This window comes from Pituophis catenifer, unplaced genomic scaffold, assembly GCF_029215685.1.
Source record: "Pituophis catenifer annectens isolate HBS135680 unplaced genomic scaffold, rPitCat1.0.hap2 SCAF_4, whole genome shotgun sequence".
In the NCBI taxonomy this organism is placed as follows: Eukaryota; Metazoa; Chordata; class Lepidosauria; order Squamata; family Colubridae; genus Pituophis; species Pituophis catenifer.
The window spans coordinates 381,534-404,240 of record NW_027256884.1 but is presented as its reverse complement, the minus strand read 5'-3'; the positions used below and the strand labels follow the sequence as shown (position 1 = coordinate 404,240).

Below are 22,707 nucleotides of genomic sequence, written 5' to 3'. Positions count from 1 at the left end.
ATTTGTGGAACTTCTCTCTTTATCCTAGCTGCCTGCTTCACTACTTCTGCTAGGAATCTGTATGGTTTTCCCCCAGTCCTCAATTGGTGACGGCTGCTTCATCTGGCCCCGTGAAGGGCTCCCTTTCCAGGTGGTCATTGTGAGAAACGTTAAGCACACTGTGCCTGGCTCCCCTCTTTCCCTCTGGGGGCAGCCTGTGCTTTCAGTGTTGAGCCTGAGGCCAGAGACTCTCAGCACCACAGTCCCTTTTAACACGAGAGTCACCGGGGGGGGGGGGGGCAGGAAGGGAATGCATTTTAAGTAAATAAGAAATAGAGCTCTGTTTTCAAGCGTCAGTTGATTAATTTGATAGTTTCGGTCGTGGATTTAGAATTACTTATTTGTTTTAATCTGGAGAAGTGCCTCTATTGGGTGAATTTTCCCTTATAATTTATTTACCAGGTAGGGCCCTCCTGCTTCTGCCTATTTTAATTCATCTTAATTGAGTTGGATCTTGTGTCAACACTCATTTCAGTGCTCTTCTCACCCCAACCCTCCAAGGAGAAATTTCATGTTTGGTAAACCTTGATTTCCTAACCATGATTGCTGATAATCTATACTTGTCTGGAATTACATAGCATGTTAAGCCCTAAATCATGGTTTATATACTCCAGGGCCTGGATGAAAGCTTAGCCAAAGCCAAATAAACTACAGTATGACTTAGCAAAATGTGTGGATTCAATATTATTCATAAATCATGGTTACTTGATGTTTTAGCACATGGTTGGACACTCTCTCTCAACTGTTTTGTCGGTTTCCTGCCATTTTGAGGCAAGAAATGGGTAAAAGGGCTCTTACATTGTAAATTAGATTTACTGCACCTAAACTAAGATAATATTAATGCCCCCCCCACCCCCCCAAAAAAAACCCACCTGAGGAAAAACAGAGAAACTCAGCCTGGTCTATGTAATCCCTTGCCATCCCTGCACCTGTTTGCCACCCCCTTCCTTTTAATCCATCAAAAACATGTTCTGTCTATCTGGAAGCCAGCCATCACCTTGCCATGGAAGTGCAATTAATAAAACATCATCTTAATTTGAAGAAACCCTTTTACTCTTTGTCCCTGTGAACAGACCATTTGGTTACTAGGAAGCTGCTGTGGCATTTCAACAGCCCCCCCCCCCCCCCCCCTTACCAGGCTGCTAAAAACACGGTCCCTGCGGATCCAGTGGAAGGCAGGAGCCGTTGGGATAACCCTCATGTTAAACATGAAATACCCTTCAAAGAAATGTCTTCGTGTAATTCAAAACCCTTTTAACTTGTGACTGTGGCCCTGTTGCAATATCCACGTGGCTGTGACGGTCGGAAAAGCCAGGACACGAGGTGCACCCGGCCCGTCTTTACGCTCTCTCTCTCTCTCTCTCTCTCTCTCTCTCTCTCTCTCTCTCTCTCTGTCTCTCTGTCTCTGTCTCTCTCTCTCTGTCTCTGTCTCTGTCTCTGCTCCCTTCTGCGGCTTCCCTCTTCACAGGTATCAGCAGACAGGTGTGAGGTGGCTGTGGGAGCTGCACTGCCAGCAGGTAGGAGGCATCCTGGGAGACGAGATGGGCCTGGGCAAGACCATCCAGATAATTGCCTTCTTGGCAGGCCTGAGTTACAGCAAGATCAGGACTCGCGGCACAAATTACAGGCAAGTGCTCTTCTGCAGACCGTCAGTCTGTGAAACCCGATTAATATTTCATTGGATGTATTGCCATAGAGAAGAAACTCATTCATTATTAATGATATTTCAATTACAATATTTCTTTAATTCTTACTGGGGAACATCAGAGCATTTTTTTATGAGACAGTGGAGCTGGAGGGCAGGAAAAATTAAACATGTAACACTCTTAATGAATTCCAGGCATCGATGCTTCGTTTTGTAGCTGAGCCTCACCAGATACTGTGGGTCAGATCTGCTTGTAAGGCCAGGCAGCGCCACAAGGTTGCTTGCCGGATTAATAGTTTACATACTAGGGACTCTTCAGTTAGGTGTAACACTTTTGGTCAGAGGCCGCAAAGGCACGACGCGGTCCAAAGCTCCGGCAGCCGCACTCCCAGGCGGCCACCAGGTCTTCGGTCGGATCGTGTGCCAGGGTCTCAGGAAATGGCCCAAGCTCCGTCAGGAACCTTTCAGGATCCATCAGGCACCTGGGACGGAACCATCTGGTCGGGGGGGGGGGGGGAAGCGGCTGGAAAGTCCAAGTGAAAGAGCGAATGATCTGTCCATGACAAGGGTTTAATGTCTAGGTCCCCTCTACCAAGATCATTCAACCACTGACCAGAGACGAAAATCAAGTCCAGAGTGTGTCCCCCTATGTGAGGGGCCTTGAACTAACTGGGTCACGTCCATGGAAGCCATGAATTCCCGAGCCACCTCTGACTTCTCACCTGCGGATGGTAGGTTGAAATCCCCCGTGACAATAAATCTGGGGGTATCAACCGCCACCCCGGCAATAACGTCGAGCAGCTCGGGCAGGGTTGCCGCCACGTGGCAGGGAGCCAGGTACGTAGTCAGCAAACCCATCTGCACCCCACGGCCCCACTTCACAAAAAGGGATTCACATCCGGCTATCTGAGGAACAGTGGTCTCCCTCGGACTAAGACTTTCCCTAATAATCGCCGCCACTCCCCCACCCCTCCCCTGGGCCCTTGGCTGATGAAATGCACGGAAACCTGGTGGGCACATTTCAACGAGGGGGACCCCCCCCTCCTGGCCCAACTAGGTCTCCGTAATACCTGCCAGGTCCGCACTCCCCTCCAAAATAAGATCACAAATGATCTTATTTTGTAGATTTAATATCTACAGGGAGGCTCCTCTACAGTATTGATGCTGCTGCAGAAAAGGCCTGAAAAGGAATTAAATTCGGATGTCTTGCAGAGAGGATAGATGGCTGGATAAGGAAGTTGCAGTTGTGGGCCACAAACAGTATCTGATGTGACATGGATAAGAAAAAAAAAAGAGAGAGAGAGAGAGAGAGAGAGAGAGAGAGAGAGAGAGAGAGAGAGAGAGAGAGAGAGAGGGGACAAACTCAATTATAATTTGCATAAATAGAAGCCTTGTTTCCACCCAGGAGGAGAAATAGGGACTGTTGTGTCAGAGTCTAACTACACATTTAGTATTTTGCCAAATTACAAGCATCATATCTTAGCATGGAATTTTAAAAACGGCAGCAAGTTTTGAGAAGAGAAGTTCATCTTTAATTCATCTGGGGTTAAGAGTGGTGGTATTCAGCCGCTTCTATCTGGTTCGGGTGAACCGGTAGCGGCGGTTGTAGGAGGCTCCGCCCACCTTCCTGTCCGTAACCACATCCCTTTCATCCCTTTGACGCTCTGCACACAAAGGCCCTGCGCACGCATTTACAAACCAGTAGCGAAGGTAAGTGAATGCCACCTCTGGCTGGGAACCTCCAGTCCCAGAGCTTTTACGGGCCCTGAAATGTGTTTTGTTTGCACCAGATGAACAACAGGGCCTAATTTCCTGCATTTCTTAACCTTTAAATCTCAGGGTAACCCCTACAATGGGTGTGTATAGCAATCTGTGTGTGTGTGGGGGGAGGGGATGGGGGGGTGGAAACCCTCACTGACTGAAAAGGGAACCTTGCTGTAATGGAAGGGCTGCTGGGTTCTCCCAGATACTGAAGTGTCGCCTCTTCTCCCAATTCTATTGCGGGTGGATTTGAGAGCTCCCTAAGGGGAAAAGCCGTTTGTGGAACCCATTACCTAAGCCTGTGATTGACTCCCTCTTTTTTCAGGCATTTAAGCAGTGCCTGGATGGCTATTTGTTGGGGATGGTTTAATTTTAATTGATTTGCTGGACGGGGATTGGATCGTAGCCGCCTCTTTCAGTTTTAGGGTTTTGATATCCTTCAGCTTCCATTCATGCAAAGGATCCTGAATAGCTGGCAGCCGAGAGACCCGTCCTCCGTCCTCCGCATGATGTCTGCTCCTGAGGCCCAATCCTCTCCCCTCCCCTCACCCGCCTGGCCGCCAGTCACAAGCAGGCCTTGCGCTTAGGGTCTCCAGCTGAGCGGTGCCATCTCCCTCCCAGAGCATTGCAGCAAAGGTGTAAAGTGGTGAGATCTCTACCCTTGACCCCCAGGGGTAGGATATGGTCCAGGAAAGTGAGCAGGATCCAGGCTGGCAGGGCTTCAGTTTATCTGTTGGTTTTTGGGCTTTCCCCCTGGGTGCCCTGGACCCATGGCCTGATCTCTCTCTCCCCAGGAGCTTTATCAGTTCTGGAGGGTCAGCGGGGGGGGGGGGGGGTTTAACCTCTTATCATTGGGTAGAGACCCTCAGTCATCCAGGTCATAGTTGTCTCAGAGGTGCTTTTAATTCTTCAGAAGGCAACTGGACTGGGGTTTTTTTCCCCCTTGAGGAAGAAGAACAAGACGTTCTCTTTTTCATCTGATGAAGAACGGGTGAAGCTTCTTGGATGAGAAGCAAAATGTTTTCTCCTTTTTCCTCCTCAAGGAAAACAAACGGCCCAGTTGCCTTCTGAAGAAAACAGCACTTCTGAGGGGATCATTGGATGCGTCTATGATATAAGACTGAGTCTTTGTGGGAAGAGGAGCAGGCTGTACTTGCATTCTTGTTCCAAGACCCAACCAGGCAGCTGCGGCCTAGGAAACCAAGCTGCAATTTTGCTAAGCTCAGCCACAGCTTTCCCTTCAGGGATGCCTGGTATCCTTCAGTGGTGACTTTCAGGAGACGGTTCAAACTTTTTAGCAACTTTCTGAATGGACGGGTGTCAGATCTTTTCACTAATGTTTCCTTCCCCTAAAATATTTAGTGAAAAAAAAGCTCGGTAAGAACTCTCTCTGTCTCTGATAAATTTGATAGGGAAATTATTTCCTTCTAGTACACAAGTGGTAATTCAACCTTTTAGCTGAGGCGGCGAAGGCCTTTCTCAACCCTTGCCTTCGTTCCTCCTGTCTGCCCCAGGCACAGAGGGCTGGGTCCCACGGTGATCGTGTGCCCAACCACCGTCATGCATCAGTGGGTGAAGGAGTTCCACGCCTGGTGGCCGCCGTTCAGAGTTGCAGTTTTACACGAGACCGGCTCCTATGCTGATAAAAAGGTACCTGCTTCCCCCCCGCCCCCGCCCCCCCATTGTTCAGTTAACGTCAGCCTTCCAAGCTCTTCTTGCGTTTATTAAATATCCCCATACAGGAGCAGTTCTTCTCTATTTCAAATATTGTGTCGTTACTCCTGGACGCTGTGCGCGAATATTACCTGCCTTAAGCAATTGGGTGGTTTCCTTTTTTTCCCAAGGGGGAGCGTGTAAAGTCACAGCCCTCTGACCGGGAGGTGTGGGATTTGCTTTCTGTGTGGGCTGCCTTCGGTCCCAGGAGGCAGAGGCCGTAGGGAAGAGCTCACGTCCCAGGCGGCGTAAGTCAGGCTGTCTCCCGCTTCATTCCCCCCTCACTTCTCCAGGGGGGACGTTGCGTGGACTCTTTGGTTTCAGTTTCACAGCCTTCGGAAGCTACAGAAAAAGTTTGGGTCCTTGTGCAGTGCGTTTCCACAGTGTTGGGATTTGTCCCTTTTGCTTCGGTCATTCCGCTTTCAGGGTCAGTGAGCCCCTCTCCTTTGGCTGCCCTCGGTGACCTTCCCGCAATCCCTGGGCTGCCTTTGGGGCGTTTGGGGATAACTCCTGTTCAGCTGTTCTGACCCAGGCTTCCCCAAATGCAGGAAGCAGAACCCTGGTGCCGACAAAACCCCTTTTATTAAACAAACAGTGAATTCCTCTCATTCACCTTCACCTTCAAGGGAGAATTTACAGTCACAGACCTTATCTGGCTTGGAGAGCTGCCAGGCCGATAGCTTCAAAACTTGACAAAGAGTCTTGGAGAGCCAGAAACCAATTAGGCGAACTAATTGTCTCCTGCAAACTCCACTCCCCTTTCGCTGCTCTTTTATTCCCTCTGGGCAGGGCCACTCATCGTCCACCTGTGGCCTTTCTCCCAAGTCAACCCTTCTTCCTTAGCTGTTCTCTTCGTTTGGCAACTCTGCGCATTTTTGTAGGTTCAGGGGTCCAAATTATTCCTCTACTGCAGTATTTTCTTATGCATCTTATAGCTTTAGGCGCCTGTATTGACAATGGTCTCTGAACATCCAGTGCATTAATAACAGCCAGAATTTTAATGATAGCCCTCACTTAGCGACCGGTCACTTAGCGACCGTTCAAAGTTTTGACAGATGCTGAAGGTTTGAGAGGATGGGTCCAACTGACCCCTCCTTCCCTTTTCCTTGGGACAGTCCTGCCTCCCTTCCCGCTGATGGGCTGAGCGGGGCCTTACTACGGCACCAGTTGTGGAGCAATCTTGAGTAAAGAAATTAACCCGGCAGAACTGAACTTCCCTTAAAGGAGAGGCAGAAAGGGGGAAGAGAGGCCGGGAACACCCCGGAGAGCCCCTCCGGGGAACCCCGAGAGCCCTCTTCCTTTCCAGGATTGAAAAGATTTATGGCGAGTTTTATATCACCTTAAGCTGAAGTGGAGAAGTGGTCGTGATGAATTGCTTTCCCGTCTTTTCCTTCATTGTCAGCACAACTCCTTGTTTAATAAAGTTTTGGCTTGAAGGAAATTTTAATTAATTACAGCTTGGGTAAAAGCCGGAGCCGTGGGCCTCGGCTGTGCTGCGCCTGCCGTGAGCGGCCTTTCCGGGCCGTCCGGGCTGCTCCTCTTCCCTCCTCTTCCCTCCTCCTCCTCCTCCTGCGCTGACAGTGTGATTTATGGATGTTGTTTCCTACCTCCGCTCTGATTGCCCTCTAGGAGGGTTTGGTCTCCTGAGCCTCTGTAAGAACGGCAGCCCTTCCGCAGAACGTCTTTTAATGACAACGGTGCAGCCGCCTTCTCCAAGTCGGGATAATTGCAGACATACCCTATTAATTGCAAAATCTAGGAGAGGTTACGTATTTTACAAGCTTTTAATTTGAAATCGCCTCAGATGGTTTGCTCTTAGCTCTGAGCAGAGATTTTGGTAGCTTCTGCCAGAGATCAGGATAGGAAGAGAGGAAGGGGCCTGGGGGTTTCTGAAGAGACTGGCTGTCCAGAACACGGTAGCTGGTGGGGGAACGGGCCTTCCTTCATTAGCCGGCACTCGGATGTCCTCCGATGGAAACGCCATGATTCACAGAGCTGGTGCTGCCATGCGGAAGAGCAGTAAATAAATAAAGCTGATTGGAAGCTGATTTGTCTCCCTGGCAGCAGGTGATGAATTCAGAGAGAATCCATTCAATCAAGGTGATTTCTGCAAATGACATGCTTTGATTAAAAATGTTGCTGTCCGTGCATTTTTGGGAGGGTGCACACTGCAAATTGTCACACGTTGCCTTCAAGGGTAATGATAGCAGAAGATGCAAGTATGGTGTCTAAATGGCTGGATGGCCTTTTCTTAAGGATGATGTAGTACTGGGTGCCGTCACTGAGAGGGTCAGACTAGATGGTCTCTAGAATCCCTCCCAGCCCATACATGTAGTGGTGTCTACGTTTTCATCCATCTTTATGTTTAGTCCAGGTAGTCCTTGACTTACAAATTGAGCCCAAAATTTCTGTTATTAAGTGAATTTTGTCCCATTTTATGACCTTTCTTGCCACAGTTGTTAAGTGAGGCACTGCAGTTGTTAGGGACATGGTTGTTAAGTGAATCCGGCCAGTTACCAAGTGCCTGAATTTTGATCACGTGCCCCTGGGGAGGCTGCAGTGGCTCTAACTGTAAAAATGGTCATCGGTCACTTTTTTCAGTGCCGTTGCAACTTCGAACCGTCACTAAATGAACTGCTGTAAGTCTATCTGTTGGGGTGGGGAATCTTGCTTTGCCTGCCTGTCTCTTGCAACCTCATCTCCTAAGAGAGAAACCAACTTGCTCTCCTCTGTCGGTGGGAAAGGCAAAATTGGAAGAAGCAGAAGACATTCCTGTGAAAGCAACTAGGCACCTTGGATTGATTTACAAAGGTGCTTGTTTTCGGAATTGCTGGTCAGGATCTTCCTGTTAAGACATCCAGGAAGATTATACGAGAGAAAAAACACTTAGCTGCACTAATAACCGTAATTTTCTTGAAATCGACTTCTCCTTGACTTGTCTCTTGTAAACTGTGTGTTTCCATAATTGTAGATTATGGAACCCCTGCAGTTTTCCCGCAGCCCTGAATCAAAATGATTGTCTAAGGGCCAATTTCCAATTTTGGTTTTTGTGCTGCACAGTGGAAGCTCCCACTGAGTTCTGTGGGATACAGCAAGCAAGCAAGTGCACGGAGAAGAACTCTGTGAGGACACAAAAATCACCCCAGCCCATGACAAAAACTACTTGGAAGTTGGGCAAAGTTAGTTCCCTTCTCCCAATATTTCTGGCCCCGTTCACATAAGGTCAGCAAACATACAATATACGGTGATGGCAGCAGCCATTCGTGAAAAGCAGTGTCTGTGTGTGCATTGTAAACACTTGTGTGTCCATAGAGGTACAGATTTGTCTTTAACTGGCAAATAAGTGAATGTACATTTACAGCTGTCTTAAATTGGGCCTCACAAATGGATCATTTTCTGCTCCATTGACAGCTCTGGTTTTCTTCTGTGCCTGAGAATTACTTGTAAATTGAGATTTCTGCTTTCCCAGAAGTCTTTCCTTTTTTGGCTTCCTCACCAGCCTCTGCCATGTAAGGCCATCTGTCCACCGCTCAGTAGATGAGGCACACCACATCACGCTAAACAGCTGTAAAATGCCCCAGGCGTAATCTTGTGTGGCATCCTCTTTCCTTCTCTTGTCGGATTTTCTTCGTACTTCTTTCAGTTGTGGCTTAAAAACCACAGCGTAGGCCTTTGTGCAATGTGTCATCCATCACCCAACCACAGTTGAATGTAACACGGGACTACATGGGGGAGCCTGCTGGGTGTCACCCTGGAGCGTTCCCCAGGGGCCTCTCCGGACTCAAGTTCTCCTGATGAGAATCTGGTATGAACTAAAGTGAGACACCGAAAGTAGTTCCCCCCTTGAAAGAAGATGGAAAAGAGGGGAGGGGGTGTGTGGCTGGGGTGCAAAGTGATGATGTAATGTCCTAGAGGGGAAGCCTGCAGTGGGGCACTTCCAGGTTCTGCCGTGGGTCTGGTGCCCTTCAGGACCTTCAGAAATGATCTAGATGAGGGGGGGTAGAAGGGGAACTCGTCAGATTTGCAGGTGACACCAGGCAGTGGGGGAATTGCCAACCCTTTGGAAGAGAGGCCCAAGATTCAGAAAGATCTTGAAAGACTTGAGCATGGGGCCCCATCCAACAAGACGCAGCCCAGTGGCAAGGAAAGCGAAGTCCTGCATCTAGGCAGGAAAACCACCTGTGCAGGTATAGAACCCCTGGGCTTAGCAGCAGCAGCAGCAACTGAGGGGGGTCTAGGAGTCCTAGGGGGCTCCCACTCTGAAGTCTGAGCCATCAGTTTGCGGCAGCTGCCTTAAAGGCCAACGTTTTGCAAATGGCCACTTTGTTAAAGAATCCCCTCTGACATGTATATTCTACCTTCGTTTAAAAAAAGTTGATTTGTGATGTAATTCCTCATATGGCCGATTCCCTGTGACTTAGGTTCCACGTAATCACGTGGTGTCATCGCCGTACTGTAATCCTTATTATTCTTTAAGATCTCACTTTGTTTCCAATTTAACACAGGGCAACTGTTCAGTTAGTTCAGCTATGCAAGAAAATCGTGGTCCCTTCACTGTTTAATAATCTTAAAATAATCTTTTTGCAGGTAAAACTGATTCGTGAAATTGTGGCCTGCAATGGAATCTTGATAACCTCCTATTCTTACATTCGCTTATTGCAAGACAACCTTCAGCGGTACAACTGGCATTATGTGATTCTGGACGAGGGACATAAAATTCGGAATCCCAAGGCTGCAGTTACACTGGCTTGCAAACAGGTAGGATCCTTTAAACAAAAAAGATGGAAAGCATGGATTGCCTTGGATTGTTATTTGCTGACTGAGAGCCCTCCTCCCTCTACAGCATTCCATTAATTAATCTCCAAGCAAGGTCTGATATAATACCTTGATGTCCATGTACATAATTCGGAGGCAAAGAATATATAGACCATAGATTACACATAGCAGAAATCCTTAGATTTTTACATGAAGTGAATGTGTTCATTTCCCTAGTGAGGTTAATGAGTGTAATGAATGAGTTCTAGTAATTGCTGCAACTAAAGTTTTTCAAAGTACATTCAGCAACAACAGGATTCCCGTTCTTATCTCTACTTCTGTAAAATCCTTTATAATGCTATTTCTTTGCATTGAACAAATTTACCCTTGGGTTTAAAAAGAGGACGGTTGAGGGAGAAGAGACCGGCTGACTTTTCCAGCCTTTCCAAGGAATATTTTGCTTTATTCAGAGGGAATTCAGGGATAAGCCATTTTGTATCTTTACGGATTATTTGAATTTTAGGAAATGGTTTCATTAAATAACATAAAAATAATGCTTTGACTTTGGTAGGTCTAAATCTTAACCCTACTAATTCTAATGTGGATTCGTTCATAAAGAGTTTTTTTAATAAGCTATAAATTCAGAGAAAATTATTCGCTATGCATGAAATTGCAGAGGAGGCAGTGGAATTGAGAGTATTTGAAAAATAGAATCTCAGAAAGAATAATAATTTTAAGTGGAGCAATTCTGCAAAGCTGTTGGAATGATTTTAGTTCATTTTAATCTCACACAGCACCATATCACATCATTTGAACAGAATTGTGTCTTTTGATTCAATGGGACATCACAATTTCTTTTCTTCCCGTTGCAGTTCTCCACTCCGCATCGGATCATCTTGTCTGGGTCACCTCTGCAAAACCACCTCAAAGAGCTGTGGTCCCTCTTTGACTTTGTGTTCCCAGGGAAGTTGGGGACCCTCCCTGTCTTCCTGGAGCAGTTCTCGGTCCCCATAACCATGGGGGGATATTCCAACGCCTCTCCGGTCCAGGTAACGACCAGGAGGGTCCCCCTGAAAGAGTCCTTTGTAGGTCTATCAAACCTCCTCTGGAAACCCTCTCTTGGCTTTTTTCTGGTAAAAGGCATGAGAAGGCACTGCTGATTTCGCGATTTATTGATTGAAGTTTATGGGAAGAAGGGAACTATGGTAGGCAACCCGGAGGAGCTGGAGGTGGCGATTGCGCTGTTTGTAGCTGCTACAAAGAAGGCTGGAAGTCACTTCCCTAGATACCTTTCTTGCTTTTTTTTTTTTTGTTTGTTTGTTACCCTTTGCTGTTTTTTTTTTATCCTTACTTCCGCATCATTTCCATGCTGGGATAAAAAAGTATGAGAAACGCTTAGTAAAGTCACTGGCATTTTTTCCTCCCCAAAGGTGAAAACTGCGTACAAGTGTGCCTGTATTTTACGGGATACGATTAACCCCTACCTGCTGCGCAGAATGAAGGCAGATGTTCAGATGAGCCTCTCTTTGCCAGATAAAAATGAGCAGGTATCTTTAATTTTGTCCCAATTTCCCTGTTTCCACGTCAGCATGAAGAAATGCTTGAGCTACACATCCCTGGCAGGAGAAAAGTGCCTGTGGACACACACAACTTCTCCCTTCCATTTGCTCAGATGTCACCTTTGAAGAAATTCTGGCCTAGCAGAATAAAACATTGCCCCTTAAAGTTGGGAATAAATTAAGATCAGACCTCTTACAGGGAGATTGACCCCTGTCCAAGTGGATAATAATCCTGGAAATGAGTCTTAATTGAAGAAGATCCCGGTGATACCCACTGGTGGCCCTCATAAACATACTGAGCTGTGCTTGCAGGCGACACTGAATTACGACTTACAGCACTGTTATTTATTATATGGCATGAATTATTTTGCAAACGCCTCCCAAGAAATCTGACAACAGAGGCTTTGTTTGTTTGTTGATTTCTATAATTACTTACCTCAGCAGGTACTCTGGGTAGCTTACTTCATAAAACATAAAACACAGTTTTCTGGTATATTGTTTTCACTCATTTAAATTCTCCTTTATGTTTACAACCTGCTGCCAGATAGCAGAGAAAATTTAGAGTGCGTGGTGAATGCCTATCAACAGTTATGTTATGAGAGAAGAAATCTGTTCAATGTATAACCCACTTTTCTGTTCCAGTGAATACTTAAGGTAGTTAAGTTTAAAAGCGTAGGTTAAAATTAAAATCCCCAAAGACTGAGGCGTGTGTGGTGGTATCTGAAAGTGGCATCTCTTGGTAGGGGATTGCCATATTGCTTGGTGTAGAGCACTCACAGGCAGGGGGACTCATCTCACAAACTGGAATTAATTAAAAGTTCTGCTTGCAGATAAGGTGGGATTTCCTTCTGCAAGATGAGCCTGACATATTGCGGGTTCTTGTAGACAAGCTGAGGGGTTTGGAGATGGGCACTGCGGAGAGGCTGATCCCAGTCACGAAAGCCAGGCATTGTAAACTTTTCAGGAGGAGAAGATGTGTATTTGTGCTTTTATTGCTTTACTTACGGTACGCTGCGAGGATAGTAATTTCTTCAATGTCTCTGTTTAGGTTTTATTTTGTCGATTGACGGCTGAACAGCAACAACTTTACAAAAAGTTTATTGATTCCAAAGAAGTCTATCAGATCCTCAATAGAGAAATGCAGGTAAAATGCAGTAAAGTAAGGCATTTAAGAGGTTGCCCAAAGAAAAGAGCTAATATTATTGCCATTTGCAGTAGAATAAATTAAAGGCAGGCAATTGAAGAAAAAGAAAATCGAACTAATTTAAACTAACACCATTCACTGTACTTCTCCGTACGTTTCTCTCCTTTTCATTCGGGGTTCAGGCCCAGACCTGGGACATGAATTGCCTGGGTTGCTCTCACCGATAACCTCCAGCGGGATTTGTGGATATGTGACCTTCGTCCTCCTTAATCTCTTGGAAGGGCTTTGAGTGTCTCTCTCAGTCTCTTAAGGAAGGAGATGTCCCTCCTTCCTGAGTGAAAATTCCACCCGGAATCCAGGAGAGGAAAGGTTGAGCTCCGATATCCGGGATCAAAGGGCTCCAATTGCCCCCTGCTTTAAACAACTGGGAAATCAGACAATGTGGGAGGCACTGCCGTTATCAGCGATACCCAGTTGCCCATCTCGAATACGGGACAGACGTCTTAATGTGCTACTTGAAGGCTGTGAATATCTGGAGGGGGAGAAAGAGAAAGTTAACGCTGATAACCAGCGAGACAGGCTGGCTGTTAATTCAGAGGCTGACTGACTCTTAAGATGGCCCCATCTTTACAACACGAGGGTCCTGTTCTCCCCAAAGCAGCTGCTCCACGTTGGGAAGGTCTCCCGAATTCAGAGAAGCTGGGAGCCGTTTGCCAGCTGCAGCTAATTTCTCAGTATTGTGCCAGTTTGTTCCAGTGCTTAAGGCCCCTAGACCAGGGGTGAAATGCTACCGGTTCGCTTCGGTTCAGGCAAACCGGGTAGTGAAAAAAAAACTACTGGTTCGGGCAAACTGGTAGTAAAAAAAATGCTTAAAAAAAAAAAAGGTTCCGAGGATCACGTGGCACAGCTATCAGCTGTGCCACGCGATCCTTGGAACATTTTTTTACTTTTTTAAAGCATTTTTTTTACTACCAGTTCCGGCGAATACTCTGTTTCCCCCAAAATAAGACCTCCCCTGATAATAAGCCCAGTCGGGCTTTTGAGCTCATGGCAATAAGGCCAAGTGCTTATTTCAGGGTTCAAAAAAATATAAGATAGGGTCTTATTTTCGAGGAAACACGGTAGGTAGTAAAAAAGTGCTCACCCAGTCACATGACCCCACCCCACCAAGCCACGACCACCAAGCCACGCCTACAGAACTGGTAGCAACAAATTTTACATTTCACCACTGCCCTAGACTAGTTCTGCTGTTCCAGCTCCAGTTCGAGTCTGCCTCAGGTGTGAAAGCCGACTGGATGACATTGGAGGAGCCATCCAGAAACAACTTGTTTGCCCTTTTTCCTTTACTTCCAGTGCACACATTTCCATCAAGATTTTTTGCATTTTTGCTACCTTTTTAAACTTCTGTTTCCCAGGCTCTTTCATTTTATTGTCTCCAATTGTTTGTTTCTGTCTATAAAATTAATAAGTTTCTACCTGAATTTTTCTGGAACGCTCATTTTCTTACATACTTTCAGGTAGTACTTTAAAGTGTACAGAATTTTGTCACACGTTCATTATTTTTTTAAACAAACCTGCAAGGCCCGTTTCCCAGCCTCAGGGCATGTGCCTGTGTTTCTTTGTCTTCAGAACTTACTCAGAGCCTCTGCAGGAGTCAGGATTCCCCCGCTGACTTTGCCTTCCAGGTAGGAAGGCAAAGTTTTCCTTCCTGCCTTCGGAGGGCCTGCCCTTCTGTGGGCAAAGTTTTGATACTGATGTGGAACTCCCCAGGCAATCCCCACCTGTCTCTTGGGGCTCTGATGAGAACTTGTTTTTGGAATAATTATCTATAAATTGGTTGTAACCCCCTCTGTCCGTCAGAGGCTTCATAATAGGACGTTGTTTGCCTGTGTTTCCCGTGCAGATTTTCCCAGGACTGATAGCCCTAAGAAAAATGTGCAACCATCCCGACATCTTCTCCGGTGGACCTAAGATTCTGAAGGGGACCCCCGAGGAAGACTTAAAAGAAGAAGACCGATTTGGGTTCTGGAAACGTTCTGGGAAACTGATAGTTGTGGAGTCCCTGCTGAAAATCTGGCACAAGCAGAGCCACCGGGTGCTGCTCTTCACCCAGTCCAGGCAGGTCAGTGTCAGAGACAAGGTGGCCCCTCAGGTTTGAACCTCCCTTGCCACGGGGTCAGTGTACCCTCTGGAACAATCTACCCCCAGAGATACGAATGATCCCAGACCTCCGGACTTTTCGTCGGGCCCTTAAAACCTACCTCTTTCAGTTAGCCGGGCTGTCCTGATTTTATGATGGGGTTTTTAAAATTTGAAATTGGTTTTAAATTGAAATGTTTTAATTATGGGCCAAATTATTTAATTATTTTAAATCTATTTTAACTTTTGTATATAAAGTGTTTTACTTGGCTGTTCACCGCCCTGAGTCCGAAAGGATAAGGGCGGTATAGAAATTTGAAAAAATAAATAAATAAATAAATAAATAAAATAAATAAATTGGGGGGTAAACGGGGAATGGCCCCCGAGAGGCCTGGGTGGAAGCATCTTTTATGCCAGAAGGTAGTTGGCTTCACGGAGCTTTGGTGCTGGCCCTCAGCTGCCTTTTGCTAAAGGCAGGCCGGACTAACTTCCTACCATCTGTGCTGCTAGAGGTCGTGATCAGAGACCCCTGTGGGGTTGTTTCCCCCCCCCCTTTCAATGCTGCAGATGCTGCACATCCTTGAAGTGTTTTTAAAGCAGAGAAACTACTCCTACCTCAAAATGGACGGCACCACCACAGTGGCCTCGAGGCAGCCTCTAATTGCCAGATTCAATGAGGTGAGGAAGTCGTGGTAAGGCCTAAGAGGCCTGGCCCTCAGCAGGAGTTACGCATCTGTTTGATCAGGGTTAACAACAGCAGAGCTGAACCAAGTAGCTGTGAGATTTGCTAGTTCCATTTTCACTCAAAATCCCCCCAATACAGATACCTATTTCAGGGAATGCTCTGGGTTTTCTCTTCTTGGTCATCCTCTATAGCAATAGAGGCCTTAGAGGGCCTTTACAGCCCTCTCCAAGCGGTTTACATGATTGGAATAATGGACAATAAAGTTACATAGCCCAGAAACGTTGATGCCCTCATCCCTAAGTTTAAAAAGAAGCGTCTCCCATCCCTTGAAAGGCAGATGGTGAGGTGGATCTTTGAACATGTTTCCTAAGGGTGCTTTGTCTTGCAAATCACCACAGGATCCGTCCATATTTGTCTTTCTCCTTACTACTCGAGTTGGTGGCCTTGGGATTAACCTGACAGGTGCAGACCGGGTGATCATCTATGACCCTGACTGGAATCCCAGCACAGACACTCAGGTAGGTTGCTGGGAAAGAAGTGAAGAACCGTACATTTCAGAAAAGCCTCTTTTCATTCAGTCAAATGGTTGCTTGGTCTCCCCCTTTCGCTAGAGCAGGCTCGGGGGGGGGGGTGGGGGGCTTGCAGGGAGCCATTTTACCACCCCCACCCCCCATCTTAACTCGCAGGAGGAAAGTTGCCCTTCAGCTGCTCTGCATCCTGGGGAACAGATGCCACCGGAGGGGTTGAGCAGGAAAGCAAGCTTCCCAACGGTTGGAGGGCCACCCAGAGGAAGTGAGGAGGAGCCTCCGGAGCTCTCAGTATTTAACCCCAGCAACACCCCGCCTTGTCCTGCTGTATCGCCTGAAAAGCAAAGCTGGTCTTTGTGTCCTAGGCTCGGGAACGCGCATGGAGGATTGGCCAGACCAGAGAGGTGACGGTGTACCGGCTTCTCACTGCAGGGACCATTGAGGAAAAGATTTACCACAGGTCCGTGTGATGTTGCAGCCGGGTTCCTCTGCCACCCTTCTGCCACGTGTCGGTTTGAGAATCTGGATCCAGCTGCTTTTCTTCTTTTGGTTGCGCCACCCAGGCCCCTTCTTCCCTTGGTAGGGAGGATTAAATGCCTTGTAATGGATCGTTTGATGGCAGTGATAGAACCTTTTTGAGTTACAGTTGCAGTAGACAAAAGCCAGTTATTGGAAATTGAGTGTAATTCTGAATTTAAGCACAGTGAGAGGTATCCACTTTGACTGAAATTATTTATTTTGTTCCATTGATTCCTTAAACATTTTCTCAGTTTTGAGATCTTTATGTTCATTTGTGTGAGAGAGAGAAAGAGAGAAGAGAGAGAAAAGAGAGAGAAAAAACTAGATATAGCAGGAAAAATATGTCGTGTTTCAGACAGAGAACGTAACATCCCTGATCAGAAAATGTTTATTTTCCCAGGCAAATATTCAAACAGTTCCTGACAAACAGAATTCTGAAAGACCCAAAGCAAAGGCGTTTCTTCAAATCCAATGACCTCTACGAGCTCTTCACCCTGAGCACTCCGGACGGAGCCCAGGGGACGGAAACCAGCGCCATCTTTGCAGGTCTGTCTGGGGAGGGAGGGTGATGTTGAAAGGCAGAGAGAGAGGCGTGAGCAGCCGGTGACAGTTTGTGTGATGATGCGTTTCAGGAACAGGTTCTGATGTTCCAGCACCAAAGCGGCCGCTGAAGCGTCGCAGTGCCAATATTTCTGAATTTTCTGAAAGACGCCATGGGAAGCTGACCTCCAAGCAGTCCGATTCCTTCAGAGCAAGAAAACATGAAAATGCAGCCCTTGCCGCAGGGGAACCAGGAACATCCCCTCCTCCCTTTCCAAAAGACCCCGCCCAAACTCCCGCTGCCGATACAGATTTGTTCCTGAGGACCGGAGAGGAGCCTTCAGGGGTAGTGGAGGAGCCCCCGTCAGAGCTGGCCGAAGGAGGAGGAGGAGGAGGAGGAGAAGCACTGAAGGGGAAGGGCCGGTCGATGCCGGTCGGCGAAGGCGGGAGAAGCCAGGAGAAGCCGGCTTCCAGGGAACAGCAGGGCCATCATCGGCTGCTCACTAACCCCAGGGAGCCCACTTCAGCCCTGGAGCCTGGCAAGGGCCAACGGAAGAGGCCCAAGCATTCTCGAGATGCCAGATTCGAGGGGGTGATGGTTCCCCACCTGGTGAAGCAGAGAAAGTACCAGAAGGAAGATCGTGAGGGGCTTAAAGAGCCGACGAAAAGTGACGATTACGTTTTGGAGAAGCTTTTCAAAAAATCAGGTAACCTTCTGCTGTTTTCTATGTTGTTTAAACATAATTCCAGGTGTGACAGAGATCCAGACTCCTGAAAGATCTGGACTCCTTTTATAAATCCTTTGGGAAATCCAAATTGAGCTAATGTAGCACATGTAAACTGCTTATAGAGTTATCAGGCAACTGGGCCTTTTATGCAAACTTTATTCATTCAAGCTATCAAATCCACTGCCTGCAGAATATTACCTGATCCATGTCTAGCTTTTATTGTTTGAATCACAGAAGCAACCCTGCTCTTCAATCTTTTGGACAATCCTTGTCCAGCATGGACCTCAAATAGGCAGCTCCTGCCTCTTTCCCCCTTTTGAAGATGGAAATGGCCTTCCCCTCTCCTGCGACTGCACCAGCCCTCCCTCTCCGAGCTCTCAAAAATGACCCAACTACAGACAACAGCTGTGGAATCCCCTCTGCCAGTTTCTTCAGGAGCCTAGAGTGTGATCGGTCTGGCCCTGGACAGTGGGCTTTATTGAAATTAGCTAGCATTAATACAAGTGTTGAACAGCCCCACTTGATATCTCCCTCCAACCCACCAAGAGAAGCTAATACTCTAAATCTATAATAGTGAATTAGTTGAGACAAGAAAGTCTATTGTGCACCCAGTTTATCAGAGTTCATTGTGTAACCCACTTGGAGGTTTTCTCAACCTTGGCCACTTGAAGAAGTGTGGACTTCAACTCCCAGAATTCCCCAGACTCCCCAGACAAGGAGATACTGGCTGGGACAGATGGTGGCATTCTCCACATTTTTTCTGGGGCAATTAGCAGTTTTATTTTTAGAAGTTCGTGTGCAGAGCCTGCTTTTCTAGAAGCAAGGCAGCCAAGGTTGAAGCAAATCCACTCTGGCTCAACACTTCCAGGCCAGTTGTTGAGTTTCACATGCAGAACATCTGGTGTTCACTCAGACAAAAGGAATGGAGAGATTGTGGTTTTTCAAAAGCCATTCATTCCTTTCTCCCCCAGGAATACACAGCATAATGAAGCATGACGCCATAATGGAAGCTTCTAGTCCAGATTTCGTGCTGGTTGAAGCAGAGGCCAATCGTGTGGCTCAAGATGCCCTCCGAGCCTTGAAGGTTTCTCGACAACGATACCGGGGAGCTGCTTCCACTTGGGCTGAAAGCGCCCCAACTAGGTTAAAGTAAGCCCTTTGGCCCTCCGTCATGGATCTGAGGGTCGTTTCTCTTACAGGATAATTAATTTGGTGATCTGCTACATGTCAAGGCATAACTTTTTCAGAGAGAAGGTGAACAGCCAACCCAGTTTCAAATCCATGCTTCTTGCTGAAGTGTGATTTTGATTCTAAATTTTAGCCATTATGAAATAGCTACAGAGCTTCAGTATCTAAAAAAAAAAAGCTTGGAAAGTCTACTGATGCCACCTAAAATGTTGAAGGACAAGCTACCCTGATGCTCTTTGGCTGTTAGGCAAGAGAAATTTCCTTCATGTCATTTATCTTTACATTAGTTTATGAGATAAATTCTGGTCAGTGACCGTAATAAAAATAACCATTTTTTGAGGTGGGTAATGTCTTCTTATTTCTTGATTAAATTAATAGGACATGAGAACACTGGGTTGCCAAAAGCTTAAATATTCCCAGTTCCAAATCAATGTTATATATAAGTTACAGGATACCAGAATATCAGATTTGGAAGGGATCTTGGAGGTCTTCTAGTCCACCCCATGCTCAAGCAGGAGACCCTGTACCATTTCAGACAAAGGGTTGTCCAATCTCTTCTTTAAAACTTCCAGTGTTGGAGCACCCACAACTTCTGGAGGCAACTTCCGTTCCACTAGTTAATTGCTCTAACTGTCAGGAAATCCTTCTTAGTTCCAGGTTGCTTCTCCCCTTGATGACTTTCTATCTGATGCTTCTTGTCCTGCCCTCAGATGCTTTGGAGAATAGGTGGACCCCCTCCTCTCTATGGAAGCCCCTCAGATATTGGAAGATTGCTATTATGTTACCCCTAGTTCTTTTCTTGTTAGGCTAGACATACCCAATTCCCACAAGCAGTGATAAAATGTCGTATATTTCTGCATGGGAATGAGAAAAATGGCACTCAGGAAATGGGGTGGGGGGGGGAGAAGAGATGAATGGGGCCAGCAGGAGGTGTACATGGAGTCAACCTTCCTATGTTTTGCTTTGCCACTTGGCCCTCTATTATCAGTCTATATGTAAATGTATCCGCCTTGTAATGCTATGTGATCAGTTTGTGAAGAATATATCTATGGTTTCTGGTTAATTTCAGAAGCAGATTTGGCCAGAAGAGGAACCCAAATTTCATGATATCATCTTCTTCCTATCAGGCTTCAGGAAAAAAGTGCAAGTTGAAACATGAGCAACTCATAGTGAATGTAAGAAGTCCCCTTACAGAATCACATTGTATATACAAAAGCAGCTCAGCCCATCCTACTGATTACCAGTTCCAGTGTTTATCTTAGGGTGCATGCTACATTCTGCTTAATTCCTATTTAACTTCCACAGCGGTAGCCTCCTAGATGTGCCTTTTGATGAATGTGGTTACGTCTCCTTGATCACAGCTTCTGCAGTCATTAATATCAACGGGGGATGTATTTTTTTTTTCACATGACATTTGTGCTTTGGTTATAGTCATGCAGGTTTAAAAGGTCCCCTGAAAGGAGAAGAAACGGTTCCTAAGTGGTTCACCACACCTTGGCCGCCTTTTGGAAGCCATTTTCAAGTTTCAAGAGCCAGAGATGGTTTCCTCCTCCCCCCAGGAGCCTCCTCTGTACGAGGCCCATTTAGCGTTCCTAGTGTGGTCTGGTGGAAGGTGTACCTAGGGGTTTAACCTGGAACACCTTATCCAGCCCAGTGTATCTTAAAGGCGTACCTGTAAGTGGAATCTATATAGATGGGGAGGAGGAAAGAATGGGAAAGACAAGTTCTTCAGCCTGAAGGGTTTTCAAGGAAGGAAGAGTCGAGCGAGGCATTCCATTGCATCCCTATTTCAAGACCCCCACCAATTCAGGGCTCTTTTTTCGTAGGACGGTGGACATGCCTCCTCTGGCAGTTACTTCCATTGTAACACCATTCTTGTTGTTTGGAAGTCATTCTCCACTTGGGCAAATAAGTGGATTCCTCTTATCAGCAGAGGAAGGCCAGGAAGAGCTCTGCTCTGAGCGGTTCACCCATTTGTGAGAGTGAATGAGGAAGGAAAGCAGGGGGGGGGGGGCTGCAGAACCACGGCATCTGCTCAGAAGTTGTGTTGATTGAAGATTATATGTGGAAAAGGGTGCATAAAATTACAGTTTTGCAGTGTGGGCTTGTCCCCATTGGTTCAAAAGTAAGCACCATAGTATTTAAGGAGGCCTTATAAATGTCTCCTTTAAGGTGAGACTGAGTGTATCTCCTCCTTTGATAGTGTTGCTCCCTTAGTAGAGAGGGGGAATGGCGTGATGTGACTGCTTGAACTTTAACAGAGTCCCTCACAATATTCTCCTTAATAAATTGGTAAACACGCTAAGTGCTTTGAGAAGAATTCATAATGATCACATCCCCAAAAATACCTTCCTGGATTATAAAGGGAGTTACCCTGCTGCTGTTTGGATACTGGCATGACACAAATCAGAAAAAAACTTTTAACTGTTTTAAGTTCTATGATACGAGAATTCCTCCCACCATTTTGATTTATTTTTGCAGGAGGGTGAAAAAGAGAGAGGAGAGCCTGCCAGTAGTAGAGTTTCTCACTTCGATGGAGAGGCCTCTTCAAGCGCGCTGGACTCTTCTTCGTTGCTGGCCAAAATGAGGGAGAGGAATCACCTGACTGGATCCCAACAGAGGGAGGATCCGGCTGAGGGGAGTTTTCAGCACAGGATCCCCGGTGCCCCCGCAGCCACAGAGCATGATGAGCTGCTCTCGGATATCCAGAGTTTCATGGCTTTCCAGGCCCAGCTGCCGGGCCAGGCCAGCACTCGGGAAATCCTGCAGGAATTTGGGTCAAGGCTGACCACGGAGCAGTCCTGCATCTTCCGGGAACTTCTGAGAAACCTTTGCACTTTTCACAGGCAGTTGGGAGGCGAAGGGCTTTGGAAGCTCAAAGCAGAATTTACTTGACCTTACCTGACTCTCCTGCTGGGGCTTTTCAGCAGCATATTGTGTCTTGGGGCACGTGTGTGTCCTCTCCTACACAAAGGGTGCCACCGACCTTATAAAGCAGGAATAGGGACCAGCCAGACGTTTTCCTTATTTAAGGGAGAATTAAAATGGATTTCTAGTAAGCTTTCTGGTAAATCATGCAATAAAAATTGGAACGAGCAAGCTGTGTGTCTACATAAACTACCTTTAAGTAACATTCCATGGATTAGCCACGTACATCAACAGCCTTAGTAAGAATTACCTTTGGAGCTGAGACACTGAAACATTAGTGTCACGTAAAAATGTAGTCCGTATGCCAGAGATTCTGGCCATAGAGAAAGTTAAGTGGAAATTCCTAAGTCACCTGGTTTGGTTTTGAAATCATAATAACAGCAGACTTTTCAACATTTTGGGACCTACTGACCTGCTAGATATTTAAGAGTTTGTCCTGGTTGTAAAAAGAACATAATTTTGTACCAAGTTGTAAAAAGCAGTAGAAAACCTGTCTGCTGGGCAGAAAGGTTTTCTTCTGTCAGTTGTAGTTTCAGGTCATCTTCTCCTTGGCCCTTTTCCCACCTGCTCAGTTGTGGCATCTAATGATTCAAGCTCCCAAGTCTGCTCATTGAAAATGTGCAGCGAGCCGACCGGGAGAGTTGCTGCTGGCTCCTGGGTGGTGGACACCTCACCTTGCCGAAGTTTTTACCTAGCTGGGTTTGCCAGCCATTCACTCACTCTCTATAGCTGTCTCAAGCAAGTGGGCAGCCTACAAGACTTAGGCAGCACAATAGACAGTTGGCAGCTGAGGCACGTGACACGAAGTGCGGCGAAGGCTCCCCGGGTGGCGGCTGG

At 46.7% G+C, this 22,707-nt stretch overlaps 1 protein-coding gene across 4 annotated transcripts in view; it reads left to right on the top strand.

Moving 5' to 3' along the window:
• ERCC6 (ERCC excision repair 6, chromatin remodeling factor) overlaps window positions 1-22,041 on the top strand; it is a 35,495-nt gene extending 13,454 nt beyond the window's left edge. For all 4 annotated transcript variants that reach the window (XM_070942876.1, XM_070942878.1, XM_070942879.1 and 1 more), the window contains 15 exons: window positions 1,508-1,666; window positions 4,960-5,095; window positions 9,746-9,916; window positions 10,786-10,962; window positions 11,344-11,460; window positions 12,521-12,616; window positions 14,520-14,738; window positions 15,323-15,433; window positions 15,839-15,958; window positions 16,333-16,427; window positions 16,887-17,032; window positions 17,119-17,733; window positions 18,726-18,903; window positions 20,012-20,117; window positions 21,424-22,041. In XM_070942876.1, coding sequence (XP_070798977.1) covers window positions 1,508-1,666; window positions 4,960-5,095; window positions 9,746-9,916; window positions 10,786-10,962; window positions 11,344-11,460; window positions 12,521-12,616; window positions 14,520-14,738; window positions 15,323-15,433; window positions 15,839-15,958; window positions 16,333-16,427; window positions 16,887-17,032; window positions 17,119-17,733; window positions 18,726-18,903; window positions 20,012-20,117; window positions 21,424-21,837 — 2,860 coding nt within the window. In that variant the 3' untranslated portion in view covers window positions 21,838-22,041. The remainder of the gene's footprint in view (window positions 1-1,507; window positions 1,667-4,959; window positions 5,096-9,745; window positions 9,917-10,785; window positions 10,963-11,343; window positions 11,461-12,520; window positions 12,617-14,519; window positions 14,739-15,322; window positions 15,434-15,838; window positions 15,959-16,332; window positions 16,428-16,886; window positions 17,033-17,118; window positions 17,734-18,725; window positions 18,904-20,011; window positions 20,118-21,423) is intronic.
• Window positions 22,042-22,707: the final 666 nt, after the last annotated feature.